General features: G+C 40.1%; 1 protein-coding gene across 1 annotated transcript; it reads right to left on the reverse strand.

Annotated features, from left to right (window-relative positions):
• Positions 1–10,911: 10,911 nt before the first annotated feature.
• LOC139970182 (uncharacterized) lies at positions 10,912–12,555 on the reverse strand. The gene has a single exon (XM_071975821.1). The coding sequence runs from the start codon at positions 11,671–11,673 to the stop codon at positions 10,912–10,914; it is 762 nt and encodes a 253-aa protein (XP_071831922.1). The 5' UTR covers positions 11,674–12,555.
• Between the last annotated feature and the right edge of the window lie 5,857 nt (positions 12,556–18,412).

Consider the following 18,412-nt stretch of genomic DNA (forward strand, 5'->3'; position numbering starts at 1 on the left):
TTAATCTCGTTCGATCAATTGTGCTGTTTATTAGAACAACTGTTATTTTGTTATGACGTTTATTTAATCTGAAGCATCTATAGTATGAAAATATGAAGTCTGTTAATTTGACTGAAGTTATCAATAAATGGAGGGGAAAAAAATGAATACAAATTACATTTTTTTGTACTCAAAAAATGACCTAATCACCGTATTAAGTAATGTTCTCTTATTGTATCTCATTCAATGCACTTTAACCAATATATTATATATGCTTTATACTCTCGAGGCAAGAAGAAGCTTCAATACACTTGGATCACGATGGGGTTGCGAGGCGAAAAGTAATAATTTTAGCACATTGATTTGAATAGTTTGGCATGACTGATTTATTCTATTTAAGTATGTTTGGATGGTTGTAGATGTGAAGCAAGCTGTTTGCCATACGGTTTTGGGGCAGAATACTGGAGCAATTTCGCAGACGTGCAGTGTTAACGAGGTATAGTCCATCTGCACTTTATATATGACACATTGATATGGCAAGCCTCTCATCTCGGAGCAACTGTTTGTAATCTAGTAGTCTATGTTGCTACCCTGTCAGAATATCAGTAGCATTACTTTCGATGGCCTACTGCTACCATTGTGTATTTAATATTACTTTTCTGTAATAAGTAAATATTTCTTTGTTAACGAACATTGGGATGAAACATTTGCATTTTTGAATAATTTTAATTCGTGTATTTCTGCAAAGTTTCGTACGAGTAAAAGGTACTGAACAGTTTAACCCTTAGTGAAAGAAATTGCTGTTGTCTATTAATAAATTTAATTCTTTTAACTTAAATAAGTCACATCCTATTCGACTTACTTTTAATCTATATTATACAGACACGATTTTTCCTATCTGCGTTAACTTATCGTTTTCGATTTAAAGATAAGAAAGGTGAGAGATTAAGCTCCACGACAACGTTTGGATATAGATGATGAATGCTAATATTCATGATTTATTGAATATTCATAAGTCAGGTTTGACGAAGAATTAATATTGAATTTCGTTGTCTGTTTTACACAAAGTACGTAACAGAACAATCTCACGTAGAAAAACTGACAAGGACTTTATGAGTGAGTGGGTATGAAGAGTATGTTTGTGACAGCAAGGTAACTGCTTACGGAATGAACGGAAAATGTTTTACGAGAAAATTTACTAAACGAAGTTGAAAGATGTTATCGTGCCCAAGCCCCCCGCATCCCTGAGCCACTTCCATCCTTGATCATTGTTACATTAACGTCCCAACTTGCATGCTCAATAAACTAATTCCATAAGCAGGATGTTGTTGAGTCACTTTATAAAGCCCTTAAAGTTTCCAGATTTCTCGATACCAAACCAAATATCATCCTCTGTTTCAGTGGTATAACGACATTGATCTTTACCATGGAATTGAACATGTGACTATATTTTCATTCGAGATACCATAAATTATACCTATTTATTATGCTTTAATGTATGATACTCGCTAATTATTTTTCATCGGGAATAGTTTTATTTTAAAAAACTGGAGAATTGTCAGAAAGGATGTATCGAACTGAACTTGATATAACCAACGGTTGGCTACATCTTAATTATTTCCCGAAATGATTCAAAACAATATAACTGTAAGGATGTGGTGGACAAAATGCAAAGAAGCAATATTTTATATTTTTACCACATTCTTTTCGGTGGCGTCATCTATTTAAACCTGCAACTACAAACGGACATCGAGATCAAGTCAAAAACAACATCAAGAGGGCAGTGGCTATGGATAGTCACTGGACTTTATGTCTGACTGTAAAGAAAAGAATATAAACAATAATAAAATAACTATACAATATCTACAAATCCTAGGAACAATATTATCATCACCTAACACCAATTTCAATAGCAATCATGCAATGGACTTCATTATGTAATAATAATTCAATGAGCAGTGATAATAATCCAATGCAGAATATTTAAAGTACAAGAAGTTGAGACCATTACGTCATCAGCATGTCTACCTATAACAACAACTTAATCCTAAACAAAATAACGTTGACTATATACTACTTCAACTACGAAACATATACTGCTTAAAGGCGTGATGTACTATATTGCTTTACATTGTTACCAATAAAAGCGTAATACACGACTGATACAATGCATGGTGCAAGTACTGCAGATAAATGAAGTTGGTTCAAAGAGAATGTTAATATTTTCAACTATAAACATACTATCCCTTTAAGACTAAATCAGCAATCATGAAGGTAATATGTGTCTATTAACAGCATATGTAACAAGACTGCTGATAAAATACATCCCTTGTTAAGAAGCAAGAGAATATTAACTCAAAGAAGACATGCGTGTGATTGCAACACAGTGAAGTATAGCAACAGTAGGCCTACACTTCAATTATACGAATAGTTCACAGTCTACTACTAATAGAATCCCTAAATAGATACACTGGAATGAGGCTCACTAACGATACGAGGGAGCCTCCATTTTAAACTAAATAAGAGGGTGGTCTCCCATAATGTTATTTCCTTCACGTGGATTCACTTTCCACTGTGAATCTACCATTCAAAATGATCTGTAAAGTATTATACCCCTTAAGTTATGGTATTCAACTGTACCTAAGGAAACCATATAAATTACTATGAAGATTAAATACCAAGAAAATAAAGTTAAATGTGAGCACTGTGACCAGTAGTTCTTGTGCTGCATGTTACGCTAGCCTAAGGCAACTCCCACACAACCCAAGAATGGTAGAATATATAGTAGAACCTGAAATTACCCCACGGGCCTGGAAACAGTCCGCAATTACCATGATATTATGCAGTTACGGAGTTAATATATACGCTGTATTTGCGAAAAACATACATGGTTTACTTCAAAAATAAAATTTAGACATATTTATATATATGTATATACATATATATTCCCTGAAAATTATATATATTCTCTTAAAGTATATATTTATATATTCTCCAGGCGTACAGAAAGTATTTTCTTAATAACAAATAAGTATTCTCTTACACTAAAGAGTCTGTCAAAAATATATATTCTCTATTACAAAAAAATATCTTTTCTCTGTCAAGAATATATTTATTCTCTGAGAGAAAAATAATATTTTTTAAAGAAATTTAATATCCTATTCAAAAAGTATGTCAATTCTGTTCACGATTTTTTTCTCTAATAAAATATATAAATTCTGTGACAGAAAAGATATATATTCTATAGAAAAAATATTGTGTGTGCAAAAATAAATGTGTAATCTTTGTAAGAAAAAATATACATTCTCTAACAACAAAGTTCTATTCTGTGCAAACAATATATTCTGTAAGAAAAATATATATGTTAAACAAAGTACGGTGCTCTGTAAGCGCCAACTGAGATGTTTTGTTGTTCAGTAACTTCAGTGACCAGCTTACTCATTATATTGGTCACTTGCACAGCTCAAATTTCCTGCGATCTATCGCGAGGGCCTATTCAAATTTCTAAGGCAGGTAAACTGTTACGGCAGTGGTGCAGGGCGCATTTTCACTGAAAGGTATATTTTTTTTAGAGAATATATATATATATATATATATATATATATATTTTTCTCGTAGAGAATAAAACTATTCTTGGCATAGACAAATATAATTTTTGTGTTAGTATATATATTTTTACAAAATATTTATTTTGGTCTCATTTCTCAGCAATTAGACATCCTACTACCTTTCTATTACAGATGCCTATAGAGCCTATCTCAAAGAACAGGGAAAAAAATAGGCTACAAAAATATTGTCTTGTAGAGTTAGGTCAACTTAAAAATGTCAAAATATTCGATTGTTGTACTTTTCACTAAAAAATGTGCTATTTTTAGTGATGAATTGCTCCTAAACCATCGCATCAGGGTACTTGATTCTTTCAGAGGTTATTAATGTCTAGTACAAACATTACAAAATAATGATTACAATGCTTTCCTATAATATGTTTGCAAGTTGTGCAACTCTAAAGTTGCTATTTCATGCTGCGATTCAGCATGAGGTTAGGGGTTTTGATGCCATTTTTTTTTACCAAAGTAACCATGTTAGAGCTGTCAGGGTTTTATACTTTATTTTTAAGTATAAAGTTCTTACCCCGCCAAATTTCAGGGTTCTAGCTGTTCTCAATATTGTGAAAAAATCTGATAATTTTTTTTTCTAGAAGAGATATAGTACAACACTGTTTGTACAAAAAATCAGGAGGGTGTTTTGCCTTTTTTGAAATGAAAAATCCTCAAAGTTTGGGATTTTTACAAAAACACGTTTTTGCCTGTGTTGATTTTCCATGTGTTTTGAGCCTGGGTATCGTACTGTACTGCAAGGTCATTTAATTCAATACTGTGCAGTTTTTAATTTCATATATATAAAAAAAAAAACTATTTGCAATGTACTTGTCTGCCCCTGGTTGAATTCATTTAATTAGAAGACTTATAAAATGAATTTCAACCAGTACATACATATGTATGTACAGGGTGTACAGTACATACACTGTACTGGGTGTATATGTAAGGAGTGCCATGAGTGCCAGAAGACTATGTTTAAACCTAACACATGTATACGCAGAGCCAATACAAAGTCCTAACATTGTATTTCATAACACTGTGTTTTGCCGTAAATTAATTAGATGACAGTTGAAAAAAAACTAGTGCTAATTTGGTATTGCTGAAAAAGCATCATCTAGACTATAGCCAATTTTACCTAAAAATGTGCATTTTTCTCCTGTAACTAGCCATGAAAAAAGGGGCAAAATTCATTGGAGATTTATCACAAAAATAGAACTTTTTACTGCTTTATTACAAAGATAAATGTTGTAAGATTAACCTTACCGCGTCATGGTGGCTGGACACGCCTTCTTTGGCATTTACAAACATTTAGACCAGAGGGGTAGCTAGGTCGCAAGCAGTTTCGCAAAATGTCTTACGTCTTTTTAGGGGGGGGGCAGGCTACAAGAAAACTGCTCTCTGAGCTCATTAACTCACTCATTGGGGTCTGACGTAGTCTAGGCTATGTCTACTTTGACCAAAACATGGGCTCGACTCTTTTTCATTACAAAGATTTGAGATACAACTGAGGGCACTACTGGCAAATACCTCAGAATTATTTCAACCTATAGGCTGTAGCCTAACTGCTTCCTAAGCTAGAAGTAGTACAGGAGTATAAGCCTCAGTCTTAAGTTTTCTACCTATAGATGTCACCTATATGTAGTATCCAGTGATAGTAGTACTATATAGCAGTACTATCGAGTGATAGTAGGCTAATAATATAGCATATCACACGCTAGGGCCTAAACTGTTTGAGGCGTGGTAACAAACTTAGCCTGTTATAACTACCCGTATCTCTGTAGGCCCAACAGCCTTAGTACTGTGCTGCAATTTGACCATTTCTCTGCTAACCCTAACTTCACATAAAGCTGCCAAAAATGCATCAAATCAGTCAAAATCTTTGAAAAGTTTCAAATGAAAAACATATTGTTACCTTATAGAGCCTAGATGATAAACTTCCGCAGAGAAATTGAATCAACAGTAAAAACATAGTTTTGGATACGTAAACCTTAATTAGATTTCGTTCACGAACCATTTTGTGAATGGTCGTGGCCACAAACTTTTTCGGGTTTCTTACCCTCAACTTCATGGAGTTTGGAAAGCCGAAATTGCAAATAAATCAGTTCATATCCCTACACTAGTTTGGAGTGCCCTAATTGCAAATAAACGAGTGAATATCCCGTCCTACACTAGCATATTTTGAGGGGAAAAAGTTTGCATTTAAAGTACCTTTGTTAACAGGTACTTGTGGTTACGAGTCATGCAATTGACTAGTTTTGCATAATTCTACCAGGTAGGCCTAAAGTCAACTGATATTCTTTTAGTCCTTGTTTGTGAATGTATACATTGCTCCGATCTTAGCTGGTGATGTCACTAATCATCCTTTGCGAGATGGACACCAGTCTATTGTATAGTACCGATAAAGATGTAGCCTAGATGTAGCTAGTATGGTTTGTCCCGAACATATTTAGCTATAAAGAGGCATAGGAACTGAGAGGGGCGGTGGCGGGGACGTCTTCATATTGTTATGGTACGGTATCATGGATACTTGGTAGGCTTACGTGGGCTTGTTATTCACGTTCTTTTTGCCAGATATACACTTTATTGAGAAATTGATTGATAGAAGTGGGACAGGGCCCACCATCACGGGTCACTTCTCGCATAACGAACGGGATTTCTCCGCGACGGAATACCTCGCGACGAAATGAATTTGGATAACCGAATGAACTTGGACAACGGAATGAAATTGAAGAACGGAATGAAATTAGACGACGGGAGTTTTCGCGAAGGCAACATATTCAGCAACTGTAACATAAATCATAAATGTGGTGCAAACGGCGTGCATTACGATTGACCTTAACGTTTGATGTTGAAGTTATGAACCGCCTAACCCACTGATCTACACTGTGGCACTGTAGATCAGTGGCCTAACCATGTTTTTACATGAAGTTTACCTTCCGTTCGCTCACACCACTGATCTACACTAACTACACTAGTGTAGATCAGTGGCTCACACACATTAATATATGTTTGTTCAAGCCTCAAGGTACGCCATAGGTGCTTGCAAAACGATGGTTCGTACTGTATGCAGCCATTATTTTACGCGCTGGTACAACAGGATCTTTCCGCGTTCGGTTTCTCTACATATTTGCTTCAAAACACTGGTACTTACATCTTGATAATTCGAGTTGGTAACTAAGTTTAACACAGGTAGGCCTAGCCTAAGTGTTTATAATTTTATTTATTAATTGATATCTAGGACTACTTGAACAACTTGACTATTATATTCATGTCTTATATGTACTAGTACAAGAACTAGTGTAGCCTGTAGGCCTAGCCTAAGTACTAGGCCTAGTAATACTAAACGGAAGCTACAGTATGTGTGTCGACCATATTCTTCAGAACGATGTTAATACTGTATGGTTGCCCTACAAAATTTCATGATAGTGTTGAAATATTGTAAACCACCATATTGAATTAATTCAACTATCAGAACCGTAACTGTGTATAGCAAAGGCTTCACAGTTAACGTTTGGCGAGATAGAAGGGGGTATACGGATAAACAAACGTGACCTTCACTCACCTCTTTATTGAGTTGGCTGCGCTGAGTATCATCACCTGTCGCACCATCGTCCGTTCCCGTATAATACAAGGGAGATAGCAATGAGTCCGGCCGCTGGACACCGTACGGGGCGAATTATAATACGTAAAATGATATGGATAAAATGGTAAAATAAACTACATCAGGTCCGATGAATTATGTTAACGAATTCCCCGCGCAGTGCACTGATAAATAATATAATGTTCACTCCATTCGAGAGATCGTTATTTCCGACGTAGAAATATAATGTTCCGAGGGAGAAAAATCCAATGTAAACAGATAAATTAATGAGCGAACAACTCGCGAGAAATTTAGGTCCGTTCACGACGATAGATCGTAGAGTTCCTCCGATAATAAGAGGGCGCTCGAGTATATTACAAAAGAAATGAAAAGGTAGTAAATACAGAGTCGCTACATCAGCCCCCTCGCAGATCACAAATCATCCAAAAGTGATCGATAAAGCACGAGACAAAATGTCAAACAAATATAAAATACCCATATATTTACACGGGATTCTCAACCATAACGCGCTGGCCAATGAACGTGCCTACCAGAACGCGTTATTGCTCTGGGGTTGGGCGCAGCCTCATGCGATTGAGTCGTGGCTGCCGAGGTCGGTGTCGGTGTCGTCGATCGTTTCGGCACTGGTTTTGCTGTCGTTGTGGAGTAATTATGGTTTGCTGGGGTGTCGTCAGGCTCCTCCAACATATACGCCACTTTCAATCGGTCGATCGATACAGCATCGTGTTTGCCGTTCATGTCCAGTACAAAGTACTTGTCAGTCCTCTTGATGACTCGATGTGGGCCACGGTATGGAGGTTGTAAAGGACGCTTCACGGTGTCGTCGCGTATCCATACGTGAGTGCATGTTGACAAGGCCTTGGTCTGTTGTGACGGGCGGGTATTCGTTCTAGTCTGCGTTGGAACTAGTTTAGCCATAGATCTCTTGAGACGGTCGGCATATTCAAAGGGGTCGAGTGACGATTCGTCTGAACTGGCGGTGACCAACTGACAGGGTAGTCGTAGTGTGGTACCAAAAACTAGCTCAGCTGCACTACATCCGATATCTTCTTTCAGCGTTGTTCGGATGCTGAGAAGGATCATGGGTAGGGTTTCTGTCCACTGGATGTTGTTACGTGCCTTGAGTGAGGACTTGAGGTGTCGATGGAAGCGTTCCACGAGACCATTGGCTGCAGGGTGGTAAGCTGTCGTACGGATACGTTTACTTCCCAACAGTAGCGTCAACTGCTTGAACAGGGCGGACTCGAACTGTGCGCCTCTATCGGTCGTGATTGTCGACGGAGTCCCAAACATGGCGATCCACCTCGTGACAAATGCTTTCGCGACTGTCTCGGCGGTGATGTCAGGAATGCAAATTGCTTCTGGCCATCTCGTGAAGCGATCAACAATGGTTAGCAGGTATCGGTAACCATTTGAAGGCGGTAACGGTCCAACAATATCGATATGGATGTGGTCGAATCGTGCGTCGGGTGTGGCGAAAGTACCGAGAGGTGTGACAGTGTGTCTATGAACCTTAGCTTGTTGACATCGCAAACATGCCTTAGCCCACTGACGGACGTCTTTGTTGATGCTCGGCCAGACGAACCGTTCCCTGATCAGGCGTTGTGTTGCACGAATACCTGGATGGGACATCGAGTGAAGTGCGTCGAAAACTGCCCGGCGGAACTTAGCAGGTACGAATGGTCGTGCATTACCAGTCGACATGTCACACAGTATGGTGCCATCCTTGGTCGGGAGAGGCACGTCACGAAGCTTGAGCGATGGTGACTCACGTAAGGCGATGATGTCGTCATCGTGCTCTTGCTGCTTGGCGATTTCTGCGAAGTCGATGGGCGTGTCAGAACGCGGTTGGTTTAAGGCGTTGACATGGACTCTGGAGAGAGCGTCCGCAACTACGTTGTCGACTCCTTTAACATGGCGTATGTCGTTGGTGAACTGCGACACGTAATCTAGTTGCCTTATTTCTCTCGGCGAGTAACGATCGGAACTTGCCTTGAGTGCGAAGGTTAAGGGTTTGTGGTCGGTCAGTACGAAAAACGTCCTTCCTTCCAGGTTGTGGCGGAAATTCCGTATGGTTTGGTACGCGGCCAGGAGTTCACGTCCAAAAGCACTGTACCGAGTTTCAGTGGGGCTCAGCTTCTTGGAGTAGAAGGAGATCGGTTGCCACTGATCGTCGTGGTATTGTTGTAAGACCCCACCGATTGCTCCATCTGAGGCGTCGACCATAATGCAGATGGGCTTATTTGGGTCAGGGTGTGTCAACAGTGTGGCGTTAGCAAGAGCAGTCTTACTAGCCTTGAAAGCTTCCGTCGCTTCGTCAGTCCAGATGATTGGCGCTGATTTCTTCTTCTTACCAGCCAGCAAGTTGGTTAGCGGCAACAACAATTCCGAACATCGAGGTAGGAACCGCCGGTAGAAATTTACCAGTCCGAGATATTCCCGTAGCTTCCGAAGCGTTGATGGACGGGGGAAATCCTGGACTGCTGCTACCTTTTCCTGGAGTGGTCGGATTCCGTCGGCGTCGACACGGTGGCCAAGAAAATTGAGCGCACTTACGCCAAAGGTGCATTTGTCGGGATTGATGACAACTCCGTACTCGTTGAGTTTGGTGAAAAGTTGCCGAAGATGGTGTTTATGCTCTTCAACCGATGCACTGGCGATGAGAAGATCGTCGATGTAAGCGTAGCAAAACGGAAGTCCTCGCGTGACCTCGTCGATGAAACGTTGGAATGTCTGCGCCGCGTTGCGTAGGCCAAATGGCATCCGGATGAATTCGAAAAGGCCAAATGGTGTTGTTATCGCTGTTTTGCCCACGTCGGACGGCTCTACTGGTATTTGGTGATAGGCTCGGACCAGATCGATTTTCGAGAAAATCTTCGCGCCATTCAAAGAAGACGAAAAATCGTGAATGTGCGGAATGGGGTATTGGTCCGGTACAGTGACGTTGTTGAGTCCTCTGTAGTCTCCACATGGCCTCCAGTCTCCCGATTTCTTCGGGACCATGTGAAGAGGTGAAGCCCAGTTGGAATCAGATTGACGGATGATTCCGAGTTGGAGCATGTGGTCAAATTCCTGACGTGCAATCTTCAATTTGTCGGGTGCCAGTCGACGAGCACGCGCCACCACTGGTGGACCATTGGTCTTAATGTGATGTCTGACGTTGTGTTTAACAGGTGATTCGGTGAAAGATTGTCGAATGAGGTCAGGGAATTCAGCCAGTAGCGTTTTAAAGCGTTCGTCGGACTTCGGTGAGGCAAACATGATGTGGGAAGGGGCATGGTTGCTGCTTTTCCCATGGACACTGAGATTCGTGGTCTTGTCGATCAGTTTGTAGAGGCAAACATCGACCAGGAGCTGATATTTCCGTAAGAAATCCATGCCGAGTATGGCTCTCGTGGTGTCGGCGACGATAAAAACCCAACGGTAGGTCCGTCTCAGCCCCAGATTCAGCGTTAGAGATCTCATGCCGTAAGTCTTGATTGGCGTGTCGTTGACCGCGAGTAGCTCGTGTGTAGCCGGTGTGTGTCGTCGGTCATTTGCCGTTGCGGGTAGGACACTTACCTCGGCCCCAGTGTCAATGAGGAAGCGTGTGCCGTTGTCTCTGTCGGTGACATAAAACAGGTGACTTTCCCCTCGGCCAGCAAGACCCGTCGCTACTAGTCGCTGGCCGTGGAGTTTTCCGCTTTAGTAGCTCCTTTATGGGTGCACGGCGGTCGGCAGTGATTGGCATCGTCACCAAAGGTGGTACCAGCAAATACCTCCAGTTGGTGTACTGTCACGGGACTTGCGGTTGTTATTAGACTTGGGGCGCGACTTCGAACGACCACGACTTTGGTCACGTTGTTGTTTGGTCAGCGACGCCACCTGCTTCGTCAGTACGTCGATTTGTCGTTGAAGTTGAGCGATTCCGTCGCTCAGAGCTGGCGCTGTTGTGTTTTGCACCGCCGCCACTGTTGCAATCGGTTGCGGGATTACCACTTCCATAATTTTGTCCGCGAGAGTTGCCAATTCCTCGATGTTGGTTTTGTCGCTGGTTGTGGCAAGGACAAGTTGCACATTTGTCGGCAGTCTCTGTACGAAAAGTTGCTTCAAAATGTTGCCGTCGACGGTGTTGGAAGCAAGCAGCTGCTTCATTCGGCGGAGCAGTTGGGATGGCTTCTTGTCGCCTAACTCTTCGGCCGTCAACAACTGATGGAGCCGCTTCTGCTCGGACGCAGTTGTGCGTTTGATGAGCTCCTTCTTGAGCGATTTGTATGGATCGGCTGGTGGGGGTTCCAGGAGTATATCGCGCACCTCTTGCGCTACCTCGGGTTGCAACGAAGCGATGACATAAGCATATTTGGTTTTTTCGTCTTTGACCCCTCTCGTTGTAAATTGGGCTTCCACTTGGGCAAACCAAATATGGGGGTCGTTCGGCCAGTAGGGCGGTAGTTTCAGGCTGACTGCTGCCAGGGGGGTGGGTGTCTGGGCGGGTGTTTCGTCGTTCGTTGACATCGCTCGCAATGAGGCTACGCCCGCTACCAAAAACAACCACTAGCGTTGGCAGGCAAACTAAAAACTAATCCCAAATCAAGCTAAACTATCGATATTATAGTATATTACATAGGCCAGTCAATTTACTCGACGATTAGAGCTTTAACATGGAGGCAGTTGAACCCCTACACTATAGGTATATCATTGCACGGTACCATCACACTATGGGTATATTAAGTCATTACTATCATAATACCCAAAAGAATATTTGTTCAAGCCACTGCGTAGAATTCAGATTCCTGAGAATCCAGCTATATAATCATATTTCAGAATTCAGACTCAAGAGTCTCTAAAACAATGGTATACAGTGTTCCGAAACTAGCGCTGCCTGACTTGATCACGTCAGGGGTCACCACTTTGGCGAGATAGAAGGGGGTATACGGATAAACAAACGTGACCTTCACTCACCTCTTTATTGAGTTGGCTGCGCTGAGTATCATCACCTGTCGCACCATCGTCCGTTCCCGTATAATACAAGGGAGATAGCAATGAGTCCGGCCGCTGGACACCGTACGGGGCGAATTATAATACGTAAAATGATATGGATAAAATGGTAAAATAAACTACATCAGGTCCGATGAATTATGTTAACGAATTCCCCGCGCAGTGCACTGATAAATAATATAATGTTCACTCCATTCGAGAGATCGTTATTTCCGACGTAGAAATATAATGTTCCGAGGGAGAAAAATCCAATGTAAACAGATAAATTAATGAGCGAACAACTCGCGAGAAATTTAGGTCCGTTCACGACGATAGATCGTAGAGTTCCTCCGATAATAAGAGGGCGCTCGAGTATATTACAAAAGAAATGAAAAGGTAGTAAATACAGAGTCGCTACAAACGCACCTTCGTTATTCACGCACCTTCAAATATTACCTGTACTACTGTAGCAAGATACAGCAGGCAACCTAAACTGTTTGCAGCAAAGAAGAGTTAAATATTTGATGAGTTTTATTCCATTTTAGTTATATATGCTGATTAAATTGTGGTTTTCTAAGCATTTAACATCCTCCCCTCAGTTTTGCACATGTTTTGGGCATTTGGAAATCTTACTCCTAAAAAAAGCCAAAATTACCCAAGTACTGTACCACATACGAATTACAATACCATTACCACATACATACTGTACAGTGCTACTCTCTGGGCCCTGACCTGTCTGAGCTTAGAGGCTCAGAGCATACAGTAGTAAACAGCATCCAAAGTCAATGAATGTATGTACTGAGGCCTACACTTCAGTTCTAGCTTATCAACGAATGTGTTACTGTAATTTAGGGGTATGAAAGAACTTGACACGTCAGACATTTTGTAGTCAAATTCTGCTCAATTGGTCTTGCATATTGGCACAGAACAATTAATATTTTGAGATAATTAGCATGCATTCCTATCTTAAAGTGTAGTGGGGTAGTGGCAGGAACCAAGCTGGGTGAGTGCATATTTTGCATATAGCCTACAATGTACGAAATCAATTATTTACCCTTTTTTGGCCACCTTAGTACTTCCCACGAATCCCAGTACAGTAGTTGTACAGTGTAGCGTACTGTACTGTATTACTCTGTAATGAATTTGGCAGTCAATGTTCTGTAAAATTCTGAACACCAAGTGCACTTGAGAAGCAGCAATACATGTACTGTAAGCCTATCACATGTTCGTTAACTTCAGCAATTTAATGGTAGTTCAAGTAAACTATGTGCAGTCCCCTGATGCATTACAGTACAGCCCTATGATTATGTATGTATGTATGTATAGTGATCTTCCCGCAAGCAGGAACTCGCGAAAGAAGCCATGGAGGCTTATAGACTCGCAAGCTGACCGTAGCCAATCTCTCGGCACACATCCATTTAACGTCCATGTCGGGAAGTTGTTATTGAACAACACCCTTGCCAGACGACACACATTGCTGTCGGCGGGGAATCGAACCGGGGATCTCATGACTGGGAGACGCCGGCGTTAACCACTAGGCTATACACTCCGCCCATGTGTCTAATGTGTCTATGTGTCTAACACAATCAGTGGTCAAAATGCTAGGCCAGGGCAACACTATCTAAGCATCTGTTTATAGCATTAGCAAACTGGCAACTATAAAACGCTAATCATGCCAGCATGAGAATTCAAGAATCAAGTGTAATATTATTGTTGCTACTGAGCTTATCATTGCTACCATCTAGGTCCTGAGGCAGGAAGCCAGGCTGGGACAACCACATTTCATGTATTTTGAATAAACTTATTCCAAATTTACTCAGCTATCCTCACAACAAAATGTCATGTACATTGATTACTGTTGCTTAGCAAGCTTCGTGAAACTAGTGTCACACACTCATATATATATAGGACCTAGCTTAAAGTGAGTAAATTATATAGTCTCACTTTGTAACATTAATAGGACCCCAACAGAGTCCATCTCAGCAATCTCAGGCCTTAAAGTCTAAATTTTGACCCAAATACTCATTTTAGACAACATAAATCACTGAAGCGTGATATCACAGAACATCATTCCTGAAATATCAATTGCTGTACACTATATGCTAAGCATTGAAGCCATTAACATTCTGGATTTCGGCCAAATTGCAAAAAATCACACAACTTTGCATAAAGGTTTGGTCAATTAATTGCTCCCATTGACTTGCACTACAGTAGGCTAATTGAGCTGCGATACCTGTACTATTTGTAATACATCTGTTACAGTAGCAGTCCTGTCTCCTATATTAGCATGTTAGCATACAGTACATGATAGCATGTATCATCATGTTTATTGTCATGAATGAACTAGCATACTGTACATATGTTAGCTTGAAGGCTATGTAAGCAGTATGATACCATACATGTACAGTATATGTACTTGTACTGTATGTTAGCACGTATGCTAGCATGTATGTTAACATGTATGTTAGCATATAGCATACATGTATGTTACAGTAGTTTGTTTGTTAGCATGTATGAAAGCATGTATGTCAGCATGCATGATAGCATACATGTATGTTAACTATGTATGATAGCAAGTATGTTAGCAGTGTATGTAAGCCTGCTTGTTAGCCTGTATGTTAGCCTGTTTGTTAGCCTGTTTGTTAGTGTGTATGCTAGCGTATATGTTAGCATGTTATAAGCACTATGATAGCGTGTATGTCAGGCTGTATGTTAGCCTGTTTTTAGCATACATGTAAGTTAGCATACATGTTAGCATGTATACATATGTTAGCTTGAAGGCTATGTTAGCATGTATGATAGTAAGTATGTTAGCAGTGTATGTTAGCAAACATACATGTTAGCAAACATACATGTTAGCATGTATGATAGCATACATGTATGTTAGTGTGTATGATAGTAAGTATGTTAGCCTGTTTGTTAGCCTGTATGTTAGCATGTTAAAAGCTGGTAGCGTTTACGTCAGGCTGTCAGTCTGTTTGTTAGCATACATGTTTGTTAGCAACTTAGCATGTATGTTAGCATTCATGAGCATCTATGTAATTCAGCATACTGTACATTAGAATGTATTTTAGCATGTTATTTAAGCAACATGAAGGACTTAAACAATTTTTGGTTCCTTGCTTAAGCAAAAGGGGTCTATGTAGTCAACTAGATCCGCTATAGTGAAAAGGTGTGCCCTATTGTTCTCGGTGCCTGTAAAGGTCACCAAAGGTCAGTTAGGGGCCAAAAACCAAAACAATAAACAAGCAATAACTCCCATTGACAGGGTCAGACATGATTGTTATTTTGGAACTTGTAATATACAGTATACCTGTATACTTGTAAATAACGTAGGGGATCATTTTTCAACTTAACAGTGGTGTGATCCAAGGTCAACAAAGGTCAATTAGGGGTCAAAAATAGGTGTTTTTGTGATAACTTGAGAACAAAATGTCCGTCAAGGTTGGGAGTTACGCTAAATGTAATCTAATAGTGGACCCGCATCTTTGTGACCGTTGACCTTAGGTTGACCTCTGGTGACCTGTATAAGCTTCTTTAGTTATTTGAATTTCTTGTGGCCATCCAGATCATAAATGGTCTTTCGATCAAAATTGTCCATGGGTTGACCCCTGTGCGACCTTCAGGTGCAAAGTTAACAGATACAATTAAGTCTTTTTTGGTTCCTTGCTTTAGCAAAAGGAACCTATGCAGTCAGGTTGGCGTGTGTGTGTGTGTATGTATGTATGTGTGCGTGTATGTGTGTGTGTGTGTCTGTGACACTTGCTTGGGTACGCTCTATCTCAATAAGGGAATGTTGGATTGCGGCCAAACTTGGACTATAGATCCGCCATATGGAGAAGGTGTGCCCTATTGTTTCTGGTGCCCACAAAGGTCACCAAAGGTCAGTTATGGTCCAAAAACCGAAAATATTAAAACTGCAATAACTCCCAGTGCCAATGTGTGACAAGATTGATATTTTGGGACAAGTTGTGAACTGGTTAGGGGAGCATTTTCAAACTTAACGGTCATGTGATCCGAGGTCACCAAAGGTCAATTAATGATAAAAAACTAGTATTTTTGCGATAACTTGAGAACGAAATGTCCGTTAGGGTTGGGAGTTGCTTCAATGCTATCCAATTGTCGACCTGCATCTGGGTGACCCTTGACCTCAATTTGACCTCTGGTGACCTTTTCGTGTTTTTGGGGATTTTTACAGTTTTGATGCTATTTTTAGATGTCAAAGGTCTTCTGATCATAAATGTCAATAGGTTGACCCCATGTGACCTTTATGTGCGAAGTTATATGGGGTCAAAGTTTTTCGGTCGGAGTTAGGATGGTTGTACAGACTTGTCGTTTTGTTTTTTGGAATCAGGAGATTAAACTACATCTGAAACCAAGGTCAAAAGGTCAAAGGTCACATTAGAAAAAATGTGCTTATTTTGGGAGGAAACGAGCAAAAAAGGAAATGTTTGGTTTTGATGCTAGATTTGGATATCAAAGGTACCTTCCGATCAAAAATGTCAATTGGTTGACACCCGTGTGACCTTCGAGTGCGAAGTTATACGAGGTCAAAGTTAATTTTCAGACATTTAATGCAACAACTCCCAGTTCCAAGGTGTGACATGGTTGATATTTTTGGACAAGTTGCAAATGGTATAGGGGAATATTTTCAAACTTAACGGTCATGTGATCCGAGGTCACCAAAGGTCAATTAATGTTAAAAAACTAGTATTTTGGGGGCAGAAAATGGGCAAAGAAAAAATGTTTGAATTTGTATAGTTTGATGCTCTAATTTAGGTCTCATCAATCAAAAATGTCAATAAGTTGACCCAAGGTGACCTTTGTATGTTAAGTTATATGAGGTCAAAGTTAATTTTCAGACATTTAGTGTAATAACTCCCAGTGCCAAGGTGTTACACAGTTGATATTTTGAGACAAGTTGCAAATGGTATAGGGGAATATTTTCAAACTTAAGGGTCATGTGATCCGAGGTCACCAAAGGTCAATTAATGATAAAAAACTAGTATTTTTGCGATAACTTGAGAACAAATTGTCCGTTAGGGTTGGGAGTTGCTTCAATGTAATCCAATTGTCGACCCGCATCTGGGTGACCCTTGACCTCAATTTGACCTCTGCTGACCTTTTCGTGTTTTGTGGATTTTTACAGTTTCGATGCTATTTTCAGATGTTAAAGGTACCTTCTGATCATAAATGTCAATGGGTTGACCCCCATGTGACCTTCGTGTGCGAAGTTATATGAGGTCAAAGTTAATTTTCAGACATTTAATGCAATAACTCCCAGTGCCAAGGTGTGACAAGGTTTATTTTTTTGGACAAGTTGCAAATGGTATAGGGGAATATTTTCAAACTTAACGGTCATGTGGTCCAATGTCACCAAAGGTCAGCTAATGTTAAAAAACTAGTATTTTTGGGGGAGAAAATGAGCAAAGCAAAAATGTTTGAATTTTTACATGCTCTATTTAGGTCTCACCGATCAAAAATGTCAATTGGTTGACCTTCGGGTGACATTTGTGTGTGAAGTTATGTATAAAAGTTCAAAGTTAATTTTTTTTAATTTAATGCAATTAAATCTCAATGCCAAGGTCTGACATGGTTGATATTTTGGGACAAGTTGTGAACGGGGTGATGGAACATTTTGAAACTTAAAGGTAATGTCATCTGAGGTCACCAATGTTATCATATCTGTTGACACGCTTGTAGGTCTCTTATATTTCTTACATTTTCGACGCCATATTTAGATCTCAAAAGTGCCTTTTGATCCAAAATCCGATCACATTTTGTGATCACAAAAGTGTTGGCTATAGTGTTGGTTACTTTATGGGAACATGTAGGACCACAATTACTTGGACTATTTGAGCCCAATCTTGCTTGATAATATTATGTGTATTGTCATATACCCAAAGCAAGGAACCACAGTGCCCTTGGGCTCTTGTTTTATTTTTATTTAATAAATAGCTCATTTTAGGAGATATATCCAGGACAAAAAAAACAAAACAAGTTTGACAATGTTTAACTATATGATAGAGCTATACATGCTCTAAAGAAGAAACTAACTCCCGCTTCGATCGGACACCCGGTTCGTAAGTTATGAGGTGCCAAAGGTTGGATTTGGTACCTTTTTAGCAATAACATTGTGTGTGTACATTGGAGTTCACAACAATTTTAGGATGAAGTGCACATCAAAGGGAACATTTTCATAAAAACTGTCATGCTATCCAAGATCATTCAAGGTCTCTTATGGACAAAAAACTGCCCACTGATGGGGTGCAATACG

This window comes from Apostichopus japonicus, chromosome 7, assembly GCF_037975245.1.
Source record: "Apostichopus japonicus isolate 1M-3 chromosome 7, ASM3797524v1, whole genome shotgun sequence".
NCBI classification, from domain to species: Eukaryota; Metazoa; Echinodermata; class Holothuroidea; order Aspidochirotida; family Stichopodidae; genus Apostichopus; species Apostichopus japonicus.